Source organism: Otolemur garnettii, unplaced genomic scaffold (genome assembly GCF_000181295.1).
Source record: "Otolemur garnettii isolate 467f Iridium unplaced genomic scaffold, OtoGar3 scaffold00010, whole genome shotgun sequence".
NCBI lineage: Eukaryota > Metazoa > Chordata > Mammalia > Primates > Galagidae > Otolemur > Otolemur garnettii.
The window spans coordinates 8,789,741-8,807,014 of NW_003852405.1; the positions used below are offsets into that span (position 1 = coordinate 8,789,741).

Genomic DNA, 17,274 nt, shown 5'->3' on the forward strand with positions numbered 1-17,274 from the left:
GGCGTAGAGCCAGCCTTCCCGAACGACTCTTCCCGACGGGCAGGACCGTCGGGTCTGGCACCTCCCGGGCTACTGCGCGTCCTCGGGCCCAGCACGGGGGTGTTTAAGCACTGGTTGGGGGGATCGTGGGCGCGCTGGTCCTTTCCCGGATGCCACGGAGGGGGTGCTCGACCGATTTGTCCCGGCCGACTGACCTTCCGTCCCCCAGCCCGAGTGGCCCGCAGGCCCTTACAGACAGAGTCGGGATCCGGCGTCCCCGAACTCCGCCTCGCCCACTCCCCCAGTTTGTCGTAAAGTGCTGTAAACGCGCCCCGTTTTACGACACCGTTGGCTGGCGGCGCACGTTACGGCTCAGCGTGGATCGGGCTCTTTGGAAGCTGCTCTTGCGGGCGGGAAGGCGGCAGTTAGGCATTTGGGAAGGACTGGGGGCAGGTACCATTCTCTCAGCGGGTAGTTGGTTGTGCTCCTAGTTTGCGTAACGTGGGACAAAACCGAAGGGTTGTTTAAAACACTGATTGCAATCCTTAAGCGTCACGCAAAGTTCCCAGTTTCTCTCGTTTGACTTGCCTTTCCTCGGGTGCTACTTGGGTTTTCATGTTCGTATTAATCGTTAGATCTTAGGTATCCGAGGCGTAGCTGACATTGTTTCTCTCATTCACTTCGTCCTGCAGTCTCCTTCCGCCCTTGGAATTTGAAATGCTTTACCTCATCGGCTTGGGCCTTGGAGATGCCAAGGACATCACAGTCAAGGGCCTGGAAGTTGTAAGACGCTGCAGTCGCGCGTATCTGGAAGCCTACACCTCAGTCCTGACTGTAGGCAAGGAAGCCTTGGTAGGTGCTTAAGGTTCCCTAGCCTCCTGGGAAGAAAGCTATCTAATTTTGGTTTTCATACACCGAGCTGTACAGAATTTTGAGGTCTGCTTGTTAAACCCTTTAAACCACATCCCCTGTTGGTTAAGGATCTGAGGAGTTGGATAATGGAAACCGTACACCAAGTGACTTGGAAAATGAAATGATGCTTTGCCCTACTTTACAAGTCTAATTTTGCAGCCTTCTCCAGCAAATAGGGAAATTATTTTACACTCTTGGAGATCGTTATCAAAATCCCTTATTTCATGAGATAGCCAAGAAATCCTTTCCTTGTTGAGTGCTAATGAACTGCTGACCCAGCTTTAATGAGTTGGTTATGTATTCAAAAACTAAGCTGAGATCTTCCCCCTTTGAAGTACTTCGGTAGAGAATGGTCATTGCCTTTCTGTCTGTATCATATCCAGAGAGCTTTTACCTTTAGGTAGACATCTCAAAATAAGGCTTATAGTCATACACTTGGGTATATTGAATGAGCCTGGCACTAACCAGGGGGGTTGTTAGAATATTATACATTTAGCTGACCCTCATAAGGGTTCAGTAAATTTTGAAAGGGTTAAATTCAGGTTCATTATCATACTCCAAGTAGAATATAGATTAAGCTTGAAAGATTAATGGATAGACTGTGGGAGGAAGGAGTACATTTTTAGAATTATCTTGATCATTTGTTTCAAACAAAAAGTACCTTTAAGATTTTTAGGTTTTCTGTTCTCTGAGATTCATAGTCCAGAGAATTCTGAAGGTCTCAGTGTAAAATCTTGAGGAAGGAATTAAGGAGTGTTACTTGAATTGGCCATGCCTTGAAATAAAAGTTGTGTCTAATGACCTGCTTTGATTTGGCTTCCACGCTGTCAGGGTGGACCAATATATCTAACCTCGAAATGATGGAAATATGCCTCTCTACTGAGTGATTATGGGAAACTGGAATGGACTTCATATCATCTAAGAGAATAGAGACACTTAACAAAACCAGCAGTTTTATAGAATAAAGTGTCAGAACATGGCACAGAGGAAAGTTTGGACCTAGTATTATCTTGGTCTTGTTACTTGTTAATGTCACTTTGGTTTGATTTCTTAGTTTGCAAAATGGGGTCAAAACACCTATTTTGTAAATTTTTAGCATAGTACCTGGCACAAATGTGTTTAGGAACAAAAGTCGTCAACAGGCACGTTTCCAAACTTGTCTGAATCTCCGTTTCTTCATTTGTCAATGGAGATAACCAACTGGAGGGGTGTGTAGGATTTTGTTAAGGTGATGTGTGTGAAAGTGCTTTATAAATTTTAAGTGCTAGCTAATTTTGGTTGCTATGGTTTTTTAAAGTATTTTTTTTTCCCCAAAAACATACTTACAGGGTTATTACGTATATAGTAAATATTTGGGGCTGAGCCCACCATCCACTTAGAGGTAAATTATGTGTACTTTTTTAAGGTGCTAGAATATCTATTCCTCTGTGATAAGTACTGTTTTAAATGCTTCACACATTGATTAGATTATTAATCTATAATTGCTGTTTACATTTTACAGGCACGGAAAAGTTAGGAAACTTTTTCATGGCCATGCAGGTAGCTAGTGATAGAGCCCCAGGAGATGAACCAAAGCAGCCCTGAGTTGAGATTTGCCATTCTTCACCTTTGTACTGTACTGTTTGTGTTCTTAAGGATACATACAGTCTGATCTCAGTAACTACAGGTAACTATTACACAGTGGAAAAAAATAAGAAAATTCTGTTGCCTACACTGAACATATTCTTTTGTTCAATAATCAAACAAATAATGGCTTGGCACCTATAGCTTAGCGGTTAGGGTACTGGCCGCATACACCGAAGCTGGCAGGTTAGATTAACCTGACCTAGTGTGTCAAACAACAGTGACAACTACAACAAAAAAATAGCCAGACGTGGTGGCAGTGCCTGAAGTCTCAGCTACTTGGGAGGCTGAGGCAAGAGAATCACTTTAAGCCCAAGGGTTTCAGGTTGCTGTGAGCTGTGATGTCATGGCTCTCTACCAAGGGTGACATAGTGAGACTCTTGACTCAAAAAAATATATATTTTTTATAAAAGGCACACATGGGTATTGTTAAATCTGAAATTTATCTGCTGTTACCCTGAAAGCTATTGTTTCCAAATTGCCAAGTTGATAGTATTATTTATCTATCCTCTATTCAAAAGTTAATTTAGAAACAGCGAATCCAAGAAGCCATTTTAGTTTGGTATATGTACTTTGAATTTCTTAAGCCACTTTCTGTGGGTGCATTGTGACCTTTCATACCCATTAGGGAAAATGCAGCTGCGTGCATCACACAGAAGTGTAAGCAATGGCCTTTGTAAGCAGTTCGTGATTCATCTGTGTTATACCCAGAAGACCTTAAATACTAATGGAAGATTTAGGGAACAGCAGTGGAAGGACAAACTGTAAAATTGTATGCCTATAAAGAACCTAGAGGATCTTATCTAAAGCAACACCCTAGCTTTCACTAAATGAGCCGTAGAAGCTGTCTCAAATATTAAATAATTACTAATGGTTATTATGGGAATACGTGTGAAAGAAGATTACTTCCAGCTGTGGTGGTCAGCGACCACTGTGGACTTGATGGAATTTGAGTTATGTTTTAAAATAGTGTATCCCAGGTTTTTTTGTTTAATTTTCTTTTTTTTATTTCATGATTCAAATAGAAAATGGTGATATTTATGTAGTCCCTTAGGGTAAGTAGGGGAATAGTGAATCCCAGTTTTTTTTTTGTTTGTCTTTTTTTTTTCATGATTCAAATGGAAAATGGTAATATTTGTATAGTCCTCTAGGGTGAGTAAAAGAAACTGCTCCTAGCCAGAGGAGACGAACTGTGGGGCTCCAGCTACCTGCAGAAAGCAGAGGTGATCACTAAACTCTCCATATCTACATCCCCTTTGTACCTCATGCAAAATCATCCAGCCATCCAACGTTCTGTGACCTTGAGCAGTCGTTTAACTTTTCTGTGCTCTGTTTATAATCTGTAACATGGGAGACTGAGGAGAAGAGTAAATGAATTCACACCCATAAGGTCTTAAAACTTAAAGCCTGACCACAGAGTAAGCCCAGGGTAAGTGTAGCAGTACAAATATTGTTACAGGTTAAGGTTGGTAAGGGGAAGAGAAAGACCATTCCATCTTGAAGGAGAACTAATTGGATCAAAAGCCTGGAGGGGGAAAGCACAGACATTTGCTATACTTGTTACTGGGCTTCACTGAAAGAACTTTTAATTTCTCCCAGTGTATCTGTTCCCTCCTCTCTTCCTAACTTATGTCACCTGCATGCCAGCTCCCTCTGTTACCTTGTCTTCTGTTTATCTGCTGTGGATTGAGTTGGGGACACAGATGAGAGAACAGTGAAGGACTTCACATGGAGAACAATGAGGCCATCAGCTGTGACCTTTATAAACTTCTCATCTGCCCTTGCTGTAAATCTGAATGTGTCTTCCCTCCACTCTTAGAAAACGACTTGTAATAATGAGGTTCTCTTCCCATAACTCCTCCTAGACATGTTTTGTAAAACCCTTCCTTCCACCTTCCTTAGAAACTTTACTCCGATCAATTATTCTTCCTTCTTTCTGTTTAACTTGTATTAATGTCCTCCTCTCGTCCTGAACCGTGTTTAAACATTGTCCATTCTGAAAAGTATCTTTTAAACCTCTTTCCTCATAGTTATTATTCTGTCTTTATTTTTCTTTATCCGGAGCTCTTTGCAGATGGATGCCTTTATTGTTTTCCATTTCTACTCAGCTCTGAGACCCCTGTAGACCAACTTGTAGTCCTTGAGAATATTTGTCCATTTTTGAACATTTCTTTTCTAGCCAAGAACTTTGGATAATAGTTTTAAATTCTAACCTGTTTTGCCTCTTTGGATGTGTTTAATCATTCCTTGAAACTGACTTTTAAGACACGATTCCCCATGTTTTACTAAGATTTGTCCTCTCATTTGTTTCCATATACTTCTTTGAGCTTCTACTCTTTTGCTTTTTGATGAGGTAATCCATTAAATGGTTTGCAATTTAGAAGGTACTAAAAGATACGCATCATAAAATGCCTATTCCAATTTTTCTTCCTGGAGATAGTCCTTACTAATTTCACGTATATCCTTTTAGAAATACCTGAAAATAATTTTAATTTTAACTTGTATTCTATATAGAAAAACTGCCGACTGAGAGCAAGAATGATTTTTCTTTGTTTTGAGACAGGGTCTTGCTGAATTACCCAGGCTAGAGTATAGTGGTGTCATAGCTCACTGCATCCTCAAACTCCTGGGCTCAAGTGTTCCTCCTGCTCTCACCCTCTTACTTGAACTTCCTTAGTCACTTGACTGCAGGTGTGTGCCACCACACCCAGCTGATTTTTCTTATTTCTTATAGAGATGCAGATCTCATTGTGTTGCTCAGGCTGGTCTCGAACTCCTGACTGCAAGTAGTCCTCCCTTGTCCTCCCAAGTGCTAGGATTACAGGTGTGAACCACTGTGCCCAGCCTAAGAGTTTTACCTTCATTTTTATGAATGGAAATGATGAGGGCTGAGATTGTACAAAAACTAGCTGATCAGTCATTGAATATACACATATATAATGTAAATTTTAAAATCATGTGTTAAATGGTACTGCTTGTTTTTTATTTTCTTTTCCTGATTTGTGACTAGGCTAGATGTTCCTATAGTGCACATGATGTGGTAGTTAATTTCCCACAAAGGCAGGGTCTGTGTGTGTCTTAGTCATCTTTGTCTCCCAGTATCGAGGGGGGAGGATGTGTATAAGAAATATTTTTATGGTGAGTGAGTGAACAAATCAGTAGGTAAATTAAAAAATAATGTAACACAGGCAGTCCCAGGTTATGAATGAGATAAGTTCTGTAGGTTCTTAAGTTGAGTTTGTATGTAAGTTGGAACAGGTGCATTTACCTATTACCTGTAATAGCATCCGTTGGTAAATGCAAGTCGGATGGCAGTCGGATGTCTGTAGCTTGGGGACTTACCGTAATAGCTGCCATTCCTCAGTGCAAGTTGCATGTAAGTTGGATGTTTGTAATTCAGGGACTCTTGTACTAGTCTTTTAGTCCTTTTGCTGTTTCTTCCCTTTTTAAAATATTGTTATTTTCTAGAGGATCAACTGTTTGAATATGGTGGGTGTCTGTGTGTGTAAACATTGTGTTTTCTCAGAAAATGAAATATTTCTTAGGGTAAGTGGTAAGTACAGAGTGATGCATGATAAAAGTCTTGAAGAGAGAATGGGTTCTTTTGTTGTTAAATTGTTGATAAAGTATAGGTTAGCATTACTGCTAGCACTAAACTAGTAGCATGTAACTTCTTGGTCTTTTGTAAGGAATGATAGAAGTTCCGAAAAGGCCATGATTTCCTTCAGTTTTCAGGAATCATTTATGTGTTCTCTTAGGTATGTAAATATAATATAAATGTTCTGTAACTAGTAAGTTTTCTGGATTCATAAAATCAGAGTATTTATTCAGTAATAAAAATTAGTGATAAAGAAAAAAGTACATGGTAAAAGTGAAAATTAGGAGAGTATTTTTCATCTATAAAAACATTGTCCTTGGGGACTGCTGGAACATTTCTCTTCAGATATGCAGACCACAGGAAGGGATCCTTTTTCACATTTTAGGAACAGATTTTATTTACACATTAGCTGCTGTGTGAGGTGTACTCACACGAGTTTTGAGCCCATGAAGCATGTAGAACTGGTGGATAGACGAGAAGGTCCACAGCCTCCCTGCGCTGGGAAACCTCTGCTTATTGTTTTCACTGTCAGCCAGCACGTCTCCCCCACCACCTGTGTGAGGAGTTCAGTTATAAGAATTGCGGTACTGTAAGAGTTTCTGGTACTCGATACCATTTGTCAGATGGTACCCGTGTTCCAGCTGGCCTGCCCGAGTGCACGACATGTGCTGGACTGTGTTTTGCGATTCCCATGATGTCCAATTGCACATTGGCTCTCTGGATGAAACTGATGTGAGAGTATGCAGGTGACGTGACATTGTTGCACATACTTAGGTAGAATGATTCAGAGGTTATTGTCTGAGATCACCCAAGGTCCCCTCCAGACACAAGTATTTATGGAATGACAAATCTCAATGCTCAGAAACAAATTCAGTGAGTATGTTACAAGTCACAGACAATTCATGTGGTGTTCAGAGTAAAAATTGATTCTAGGGCTCCATGAGTTGCATATAACTCACACACAGAAAACAATAACAAAATAACATTTTTCATTCAGTTAGAAAGGATCGCTTTGTTTTTTGATGTTTTTATTCTATTTTTATAATAAGCACCATGGCAACAAGGACTTTTTTTTCTTTAGTGTGGCAGTCTACATATTAAGTATTAGGAGATATTTATTAGAATTAGAATTGTACCATTTATCTTTGGATGCTTAATCATTTGTTCATACTCAGTTGTTTGACAAATGGTGTTGAGTACCAGATACTCTCACAGTACAGCAATTCTTATACTTAATTCCTCACACAAACTTCTCAGTATGTAAGAAACGGTATTTATCGATGCATCCACTGTTACTCCATTTGAATTACATTTTGCCCCACAGGAAGTCAGTTAGAAGATTCGTGATCTTGCATAATGGCCTGTAACTACTGCCACATGACCACCAGCTTACTAGCTCGCTCTGTGCTGGATTTGTTGTGTAACGTGGAACTGCAGAGGATTAATCCACAAAGCACTTTATATAGAAACTTCCTATAGATTGAGGAGTCAGTTCTTTCCCTAGCAACCCTGCCTTTTTAGCAGTAACTAGGGAATACAGTTTTTAATTAGTTTTTCCTCATTTATATAGGAACATTCACTTCTTTTGTAAATAGCTAAATGTTAATTTTCTATTATTTCTCATTGGTGTTAACCTTTTATTTTAGTTGAGATACCATACATTTTTCCACAGACAATTTAATAAAACCTAAACTATTATTTTTTGTAAAATTATTATTCAGTGTATTTTTTTATATTACACATATGTTTCTGAAGTGAGGTTCATGTAGACATTTTCTCTGTTCATCCTCCTGTGTTCTGTCTGATCTGTTAGAACCAAATTTAGATATACATTTAAAATGCAAAAAGCCCCAGATGTTAAGAGGTCTACCTCCTTTGGGATATTAAAATAGCCCCAAAGACAGAGTTTAATTGCAACATAACGTGGAGTGCTACTATTGAATGATCTGTGTTTGGATGGTTGCCAGGATTTGTACCAGACAAAGCTTGTTACCTATGGGGTTGATACGGTCACCTGCTTTCTCTCATTTTGATCTTGGATTTAAATCTGCAGGAAGAGTTTTATGGAAGAAAGTTGATTCTTGCTGATAGAGAAGAAGTGGAGCAAGAAGCAGACAATATTTTAAAGGATGCTGATACCAGTGATGTTGCATTCCTTGTAGTTGGTGATCCATTTGGGTAAGTCAAAGCAGATATTTTGAGTTTTTAATTCATTTACTTTCTTAAAAAAATAATTATTCCATTACATTCAAAACTTTTACCTGCCAGGTCCTGAGGAGAGACCTAAAATTTCGCAGTTTTTCATTTCCTTTCATTACCTATGAGATGAATGAAGAAAAATTGTTTGGTAAATGCATCATCATAGGTATCACAGCATTATGAAATGTCAACTATAACGTTTGTGTCTTTGCTTCTGCTGATTTCTGAGAAGGTCGTGTAGGGTTAGAAATGCCTGAACCAGGATCTCATTATTAAATACCTCGTGTCATTGAAAGTCATGCCTGCCATTTGCTGCAGATAATTACAAGCATCTTTGGCTTCCTTTCTCCTAGGCTTTTTCCTCCCTGTTTTTTAATCACCTAATACTCGATAGTCCTGCTGTCACTTTACTTGCCCTGGATTTATCATTTATCAAGCCTTTGATTTCAATTTCTTATATCCATTGGGAGGTCTGGTCTTTCTCATTACAGAGAAAATGGGCATCTACTTGCCTAGTCACGCATCATCAATCTCTAACGTCAAGCCAAATAGAATAGTTCTTTGTCTACAGCTGGTGACCCAAGATTTATGTCACAGATTTAAGGAACATAAGGACAATTAAATCACTATGAGCCTACCACCAAGAATGTTTTTCAAAAGAGAATGGAGTTACATGTGCATGTGTCTGTCAAAAAGAAAGTAATTTATGTCAATTTGTATCAATATGAGGTGCCACAGATTGTGTATCTTTATTATATTCGATTGCAAACGACAGTGAGTAATTATACATTTAAAAAATATATTAATAGTTTGTTTTAGCCTTTGACATTGTTTCCTGTAAACTTAAGGCTTCCTTGAAATTAGCTGTACCTATCTTCTTCTTTATAATAGCTATAGAATAGTAAAGTGAAATAAGGATAGTGAAAAATCCTGTATAGAAAACGTCTTGTAAGTCTTGTGGGATTTTCTCATGAAAACTCTGACTCCTACTGCACAAAGCTCATGATTTCTACAGTGAAACTTCCCCTAATCAAATTTCTCAACTCGATGATCCTGCAGTTCTTACAGTCAGTTAGATGAGCAACCTCAGAGCCACTGACAGTGTCTAATAAATAAGGAAAGTGCTCTTCAAAGTGAGGTCTGTGGACCGGTGCTAACCCACAAACTATTACCATGGTGCAGTAAATACAGAGATTGAGTTAGCATTTAAAAACTTTTGTAGCCGCTTTAAAAAGTAAATTTTATGTCTACTGAATCTAAATATAAAAACTGGGGCCTTGTACTTTGTATTATTTTATATTTTATTTTCTGCTATAGTCACACATCACTTAACAAAGGGGATACTCTGAGAAATGCATTGGTGGGCAGTCTTGTCCCTGTGTGAACATACAAAATGTACTTAAACAAACTGAGATGGTGTCAGCACACCATGAGCCTACAGCACACCTATAACTCGTAGTCCAAAAACTTGACATTTGTAACACAATGGAAAGTATGTACCTAAACATAGAAAAGGAACAGTAATAATAATGAAATTATAATCTTATAGAACTGCCCCATATATGGTCTCTCCTTGACCGAAATGTCTGTATAAAATGACTATAGTTCATTTTTATTGCATTTACAAAGTATTGTTCTGTGACACTTTACACCCTAAAAAAAAATGTTCTTTTATTAGTAGAAGTTGTTAGTTTGAGAAGTACTGCCATTGACTTTGGTTGTAGCAACTTCATTGTGCCCTTTTATTCCTTTCAGTCTGGTTGCCACCATTCTGCCTAATCCAAGCTCACGACATGACCCAATTTGGACACTTCACCTGGGCTCATACATGAGAACTTTATTAGTTCCATGATTAACCAGAATTAAAAATACCTCTCAACTTGCCTCTTTACTACAGTGTTCTGCCATTGTTGTACTAAAGCCCACATCAAGCCAAGTTTGCCCTTCCCTAAATTTTTTTTTTTTTTGGAGACAGAGTCTCACTTTGTTGCCCAGGGTAGAGCGCTGTGGTGTCATAGCTCAAAGTGACCCCAAACTTTTGGGCTCAAGCTATGCTCTTGCCTCAGCCTTCCAAGTAGCTGAGACTACAGGCACCTGCCACAACTCTCAGCTATTTTTTAGAGATGGGATCTCAGTCTTGTTCAGGCTGGTCTCAAACTCCTAAGCTCAGACAGTCCACCAGCCTCGGCCTCCCAGAGCACTAAGGATCACAGGTGTGAGCCACTGTGCCCGGCTGCCCTTCCCTAATCTTCACAATTCTCACCTTCCTTTGTTCAAACTGCTTCCTTCATCTCTGATACCCTTTGACCTATCTCTGTCAGAAGCATTTCAGCTTTTCGAAACTCAGCTCAAACTTGACATTGTCCATGATGTGTTCCCTAATCACCCCAATCTGAAGTTACATCTCTGCTTACCTGCTGAAATGTATCCTCTGTGCTAGTTTTCACATAGTACCATACAACGTATTTTTTTATAACTCTGTACATCTTACTTTTCCTTTAGATTTTTAGGCTGTTCTTCACATTTTCTCTCCATAGTTGCTTCACAATACTTGATACACTGTACATACTAGTTAAATATTCATTGAAGGAGTATCTGGATTTCTTGTCTGAGGTCAACAAAGACAGACAGACCAGGTGTATCTTGAACTGACATTTATCTGTCTGGTAAATATCTTTTGTACACCTGTCTTGTGGGGGCATTTCTACATGTGGATGATAAAAGACAGTGGGAAGGCCAACAGTAATCAAAAAAGATCTTTTTTATTTTGATAAGGCTGTAAAGCAATTAGAAAAAGGAAATAACAGGAAGAGACCTCTTTTTGCAGCGTCATATGGGAAAGCTTTTCTCTGGAGGTGATGTATAAGCCGGCATTTGGGCAATGAGGATAAATGGGAGAAGGGAAGAACATTCTAAGCAGAAGGAAGGTCAGGAGTGTGTTCAAGGAACTGGAAGGCCAAGTGGTCGGAGCAAAGTAAGAGAGAGAGGAAAGGGGAGAAGGTGTTACAGAGGTAGGGAGGAGCCAGACCACGTAAGGCCTTAGATGGACTGGACATTTTATTTGAAATACAGTGGTAGACCTTTGGAGGATTTGGAGTCAGGAAAACTCACAGTGAGATTAACATTATTAAAAAATCACTCTAACTGCTTGGGTGAATGGATTTTATGGAGGTAAGTGTGTCCCTAGTAGAAGAGAGAAAAGGGCAGTCTGGAACATTTAGAAGGTACAGTGCTGGGATGGATGTGGTAGATGAGATGAAAAAAGTAAAGAAGTGAATCTGACTTCCCAGTTTCTAGTTTTATAACTGAGTAGTTGATGGTGCCACTTGAAAACCAGCAGAGAACAGGATTTGAGGAAACAGGAATTGGTTCTAGAAACGTGTTGAGTTTGAGAGGTCAGGAAGGTGATTAGATTGCTGCTGGAACTCAGGAGAGGGCGTCCTGGAGATGTGGCTTTTGGAGTCATCAGCATGCGGATGGTATTTAAAGCAAGAGATGGACAAAGTCACCTTAGGAGAGAAGACTAGGAAGAGAAAAGGACCGAGGAAGCTCTGACCTCTCACGTCTATAGAGCTAGAGGAGGAGGAAAGCCAAGAGTATGTTGTCACAGAAGCCAAGCAGAGAGGCCTTTTCAAAAGGGAAAGAGTGACCAGATGAAGTACTGAGAGTCTGAGGATAAGGTGAGGATACAAAGTGTACTTGCATTTAAAGGCACCGTGTTTGGAGTTCCTCAGTGGTGGCTTTATGGAGCAGTTGGTTGTGAGTTGGGTCTGGATAGGGTTTAACAGGTGGATATTGTGGGGTGGGCCAGAAGGACGGTAGAAGAGGGAGTTCTATGTAAATGAAAAACCTGAGGGTCAGAGAGACTTGATTAGTTACTGCTCTGCTTGAAAACCTTCAGTGCCCTTTCATGGCCTTAAGTGTCTTTCTGCTTTTTCCTCAGGCTGCTCTTTGTGCCTGCTATGCTCGAACCAAATTATATAACTTTCCATTTCATAAATATTTTGTGGTATACTTCCACTGCATCCTTGCTCATGCTTTTTCTTTAAAACAGACTGTTTTTTTCTTGGTTTCTAATTAGTAGCATGTAATTTTACTAATTATAAAATTAGGACCCAGCTTAGATTTTACTGTTATTTTGTTCAGAAGTAAGTGCTATTTTTTTTCTTTTTAAATTCCTTTGGTAATTAGTTGGCCCTCTCTTGGTAACTCATATATAACCTTGTAGTTATATTCAGATTAAAGTCACATTTACTGTACTTCAGGTATTTGTTATTTACCACTGGACTACTATTGGTATGTCCTAGTTAGAATTAGGGTGATGGGTAATGTGTGATTTTAATTTGGCCTTGAAGGTTTAGAGAGTTTGAGTGAATTAAATAGAGAAACTAGGAAAGGAATACTAAATGAAACAAGGCACTGAAGTTCTTTCTTATGTGACAAAAACGTCCCTTGTTTAATTTTAAGCCCCTTTCTACTTACTTAAATAAGACATATTAAATAAAAGGGGAGATTGTTTAGGACGCTTAATCTTAAATTTCTTTTTTTCTTTAAGTTTTAAAAAAGTGGCAAAATGCACATTACACAGAATTTTACATTTTAACCAATTTTCAATGGATAATTGAATGGCAGTAAGGACATTCACATTGTTGTACAGCCATTGCCACTATCCATCTCCAGCAATCATAAGTTCTTGAAGAAGATAATTAAAGGTCATGGTAAAGTAAGTTGATGTAGTTCTCATCTTTGCCTTTTTATCCATGGTAAAGAAAGGAAGGTGGAAATGAATTACATAAAGAACATGCATGACTCTGAAAAATGCTACATCAGTAGATCTGACTCAGTCACTGGGAGAGCTGATAGTCTCAAACATTCCATCCCTAAGTCTCCCCAAAGTGTATCAAATTCTTTCTAATGATAGTTCCACTTTGTTATTCCATTCTGTATTTTAATATGCTTTTTAACTATATATACTGTTAGAAATGAACACATAATTTTTATCCCTATGTTGTGTTCCTTTTCCTCAATAACACACACATACAAAAAATGCCTTTTTAAAAAAACCTGTGCCTGGATGTATGCCATGTGGTTGCTTCCATTGCATGTAATGAGTTGAAACAATGCTTGGCACCTAGAAATTGTCCAGGGAGTGTCAGCATTATTATCATTATAATATAAGTAAAGCCACTATGTGTAAATTAATGTCTGTGATCTCTTTCCCCTTTTCCACGTCTTCATTCCCACATTGTAGATTGTTTCCTCAAGGGAGAGCCTACAAAATAGGTTTTTAAGATCAAAAAACCAAAAGGTGTGGACCTCCATGGACATTTTCTAGTATAAAGCATTTGTCAGATTATTCTTTGAAAGGATAGTACTACTTTATACTCCTCAGTAGTTCATGAGAATATCGTTTTCACTGTTTCATTGCAAACATTCATGAATTTCCAGAACCGTTAATATCTAAGCCAAATGTGATATTACATTTGCAAACCAATGTTATTATAAAATAAAATTCAACATAAACCTACCTAATCTTGTACATTTAAACTGGACACCTTTATGTACTTTATCAGTTCCATTAATCAAAACATTTTTGGATCATCTTTTTTGCAATTGCCGTTAGAACAATTCCAAGTAATAAGCACATTATTAAGGCAAATTACTACTATTTCTGGGTATATGTATGTATACATATAAACATATGATTTTAGTTTAGGCTACATGCCTAGAAATAGTAAATTTGTGTATGGGCATGTATATGTGTGGTCATTTTAAATGAACTTCTGATAGAGATGTAATTTTAAACCAGTTTTTCTTTTTCCTTATCTGTTTAAATACCTTACCAAGTAACTAATTCAGTTGTCATTATTCTTAATGTTAAATAATGAGAATCTGTTGAAAGTGATCTGAAAAACTTTCTTTATAATTGGTATTCATGTTATTTTTTAAAAGCTTACTCTAAATCAAATTGATGATTATTCATACTAGTCTTTATGTATGTGATTCAGAACAGACTTCCCTGGTGTGTATTTGTTAATCTGAGTCTTGACTGCCTCATGGGGTGAAAGCCCTTGATCTTCCTACTTGGTATGCATTGGCCGTTGACACGTTCTGCTTGTTCGTATGTAGTTTCTCAAACATGCAAATGCTGCTTTACCCAGTAGGGCCTGAAATTTTTATCAAGAGAGAAAAAGGCCTCGTGAAGTTACATTTCACAGTATCCATGTTTATACATATTTTCTCTCTAGTCTAATCATAGAATTATAGTCACAAGATTTATTTCAAAACAGGAGAGGCAACAGGCCATGTATACACAAACACACACATATTAATATACACATATTAATCGTACACAGTAACCAGCTGAAAAATGTCTGTTTAAATAGATGTAAAATCCAAGTAGGATTATATACGAGAAGAACAGTAGGCTGTGACAAGTTCTGCACAGTCATACCTTGTATTATTGCTCTCTACTTTATTATGCCTCACAGATTCTGTGTCTTTTATAAATCAAAGGTCTGTGGTAACCTTGAGTTCCTACAGCACTGGCCCACATTACACAGCAGGCTGTCTGTGCCATTTTTCCAGCAGTATGTTTTCTCTTGTATCTCTGGCATGTTTTAGTAATTCTTGGAGTATTTCAAACATTTTCCTTATCATCCTATCTGCTCTAGTGATCTGTGATCAGTAATCTTTGATGTTACTATTGTATTAATAATTATTTGGGGGTGCCAAGAGCTGAAGGTATGTAAAGATGGTGAACTTAATTGATAAAGGTTTGTGTTCTGACTGTTGCAACTGGCCATTGTATTGAAATTAGGCCAGTTAATAAACTTACTTAATGATCTTGAGGCATTCCAATAAAAGGAAGAATTACACATCTCACTTCAAATCAAAATCTAAAAATGGTTAAGCATGGGGAGAAACGGATGCTTTTGCCTGCATAGGCTAAAAGCTCGGCCTCTTCTGCCAAATGATTAGCCAAGCTGTGAATGTAAAGGAGAAGTTCTTGAAGAAAATTAAAAGTGCTACACCAGTGAACACACAGATGATAAGAAAGCAGAATGGCCTTAAGCTGATACAGAGAAAGTTTTAGGGTCTGGGTAGAAGATCAAACCAGCCACATCATTCCCTTAAGCTGAAGCCTAATCCAGAGCAAGGACTTAACTCTCTTTAATTCTGTGAAGGCTGAAGGAGGTTAAGGAACCTGCAAAAGAAAAGTCTGAAGCCAGCAGGTTGGTTTGTGAGGTTTACAGAAGACTGTCTTCATCCAGAACGTGAGAGTGCAGGCTGGAGCCACGAATCCTCACGTAGAAGTTGTAGCGAAGATCTAGCTAAGACCATTGATGAAGGTGGCTATCCAACAACAGATTTTCAGTGTAGGTGAAACAGCCTTATATTGGAAGAAAGTGTAATCTAGGACTTCTGTAGAAAAGCTTCGGAGGACAGGCAGACTTGCTAGAGGCTAATGCACCTGGTAACTCAAGTTGAAGCCGGTGCTCATTTACCATCCAAAAATCCCAGGACCCTTACAAATTATGCTAAATCTTCTCTGCCTGTATTTTGTAAATAGAACAACACAGCCTGGATAATAGGACAACTATTTATAGCAGAGTTTACTAAATATTTTAAGCCCACTGTTAAGACCTATTGCTCAAGAAAAAAAAGATTCCTTTTACAGTATTACTGCTCATTAACAATACACCTAGTCACCCAAGAGTTTAGATGGAGATGTGCAAGAACATTTTTTGTTTTTATGCATGTTGACATAACATCTGTTTTGTGGCCCGAGGATCACGGAGTAATTTTGACTCTCAAGTTGTATTATTTATAGTTAAGAAGTACGTTTTGTGAAGTTATAGCTGCCTGCTATAGATTGTGATTCTTCTGATGGATCTGAACAAAGTAAGTTGAAAATATTCTGGAAAGGATTCACCATTCTAAGTGCCATTAAGCATATTTATGATTCATAGGAGGAGGTCAAAGTATTACCAGTAACAGAGTTTGGAAGACGTTGATTCTCACATGAATGACTTTGAGTGTTTAAGACTCAGTGATGGTAGTAACTGCAGATGTGGTGGAAATAGCAAGAAGTCTAGAATGAGAAATGGAACCTGAAGATGTGGCTGAATTGCTGCAATCTCATGAAACTTGATGGGCAAGGAGTTGCTTCGTATGGATACACAAAGAAAGTGGTTTCTTGAGATGGAATCTACTCCTGGGAAAGATGGTGTGAACGTGTTTGAAATGACAACAAGGTATTTAGAATATTCCATAAACCAGGTTGGTAAAACAGTGGCAAGGTTGAGAGGCTTGACTCCAATCTTAAGGAAGTGGTATGAGTAAAATGCTATCATTTTATAGCATTGCATGCTGCAGAAATGTCTGTCATGAAAGGAAGAGTCACTTGATGGCTGCAAACTTGATCATTTCAGTCTGAGGAACATACTTGGGAGGCTTAGGTGTGAGGATGGCATGACCCCAAGTGTTTGAATCTACCTAGCCTGGGAAACAGCAGCAAGACTAATAAAAAAAGAATAAAAAAAGAATTGCCAGCAGCAGCCCCACCCTGACGCATTAGCAGCTCTGGAGGCAAGGAGGACAACATGGAGGCAGGGAGGACAACCTGGAGGCAAGGAGGACAACACGGAAGCAAGGAGGACAACAGGGAGGCAAGGAGGACAACACAGAGACCAGGAGGACAACTGGGAAGCCAGGAGGACAACCGGGAGGCAAGGAGGACAACCGGGAGGCCAGGAGGACAACCTGGAGGCCAGGAGGACAACAGGGAGGCAGGGAGGACAACAGGGAGGCCGGGAGGACAACCTGGAGGCCGGGAGGACAACAGGGAGGCCGGGAGGACAACACGGAGGCAGGGAGGACAACAGGGAGGCCAGGAGGACAACCTGGAGGCTGGGAGGACAACAGGGAGGCCAGGAGGACAACCTGGAGGCCAGGAGGAC

The 17,274-nt window shown here is 39.1% G+C and overlaps 1 protein-coding gene across 3 annotated transcripts in view; it reads left to right on the plus strand.

The window, feature by feature from the left end:
• Positions 1–247: 247 nt before the first annotated feature.
• Positions 248–17,274, plus strand: part of DPH5 (diphthamide biosynthesis 5) — a 38,409-nt gene continuing 21,382 nt past the window's right edge. For 2 of the 3 annotated variants that reach the window (XM_023509796.1, XM_023509797.1), the window contains exons 1-3: positions 248–450; positions 672–831; positions 8,166–8,290. In XM_023509796.1, the coding sequence (XP_023365564.1) occupies positions 697–831; positions 8,166–8,290 (260 nt within the window). In that variant the 5' untranslated portion in view covers positions 248–450; positions 672–696. Of the gene's footprint in view, positions 832–8,165; positions 8,291–17,274 lie in introns of all 3 variants that reach the window. The other variant, XM_012801748.2, reaches the window with a different exon arrangement.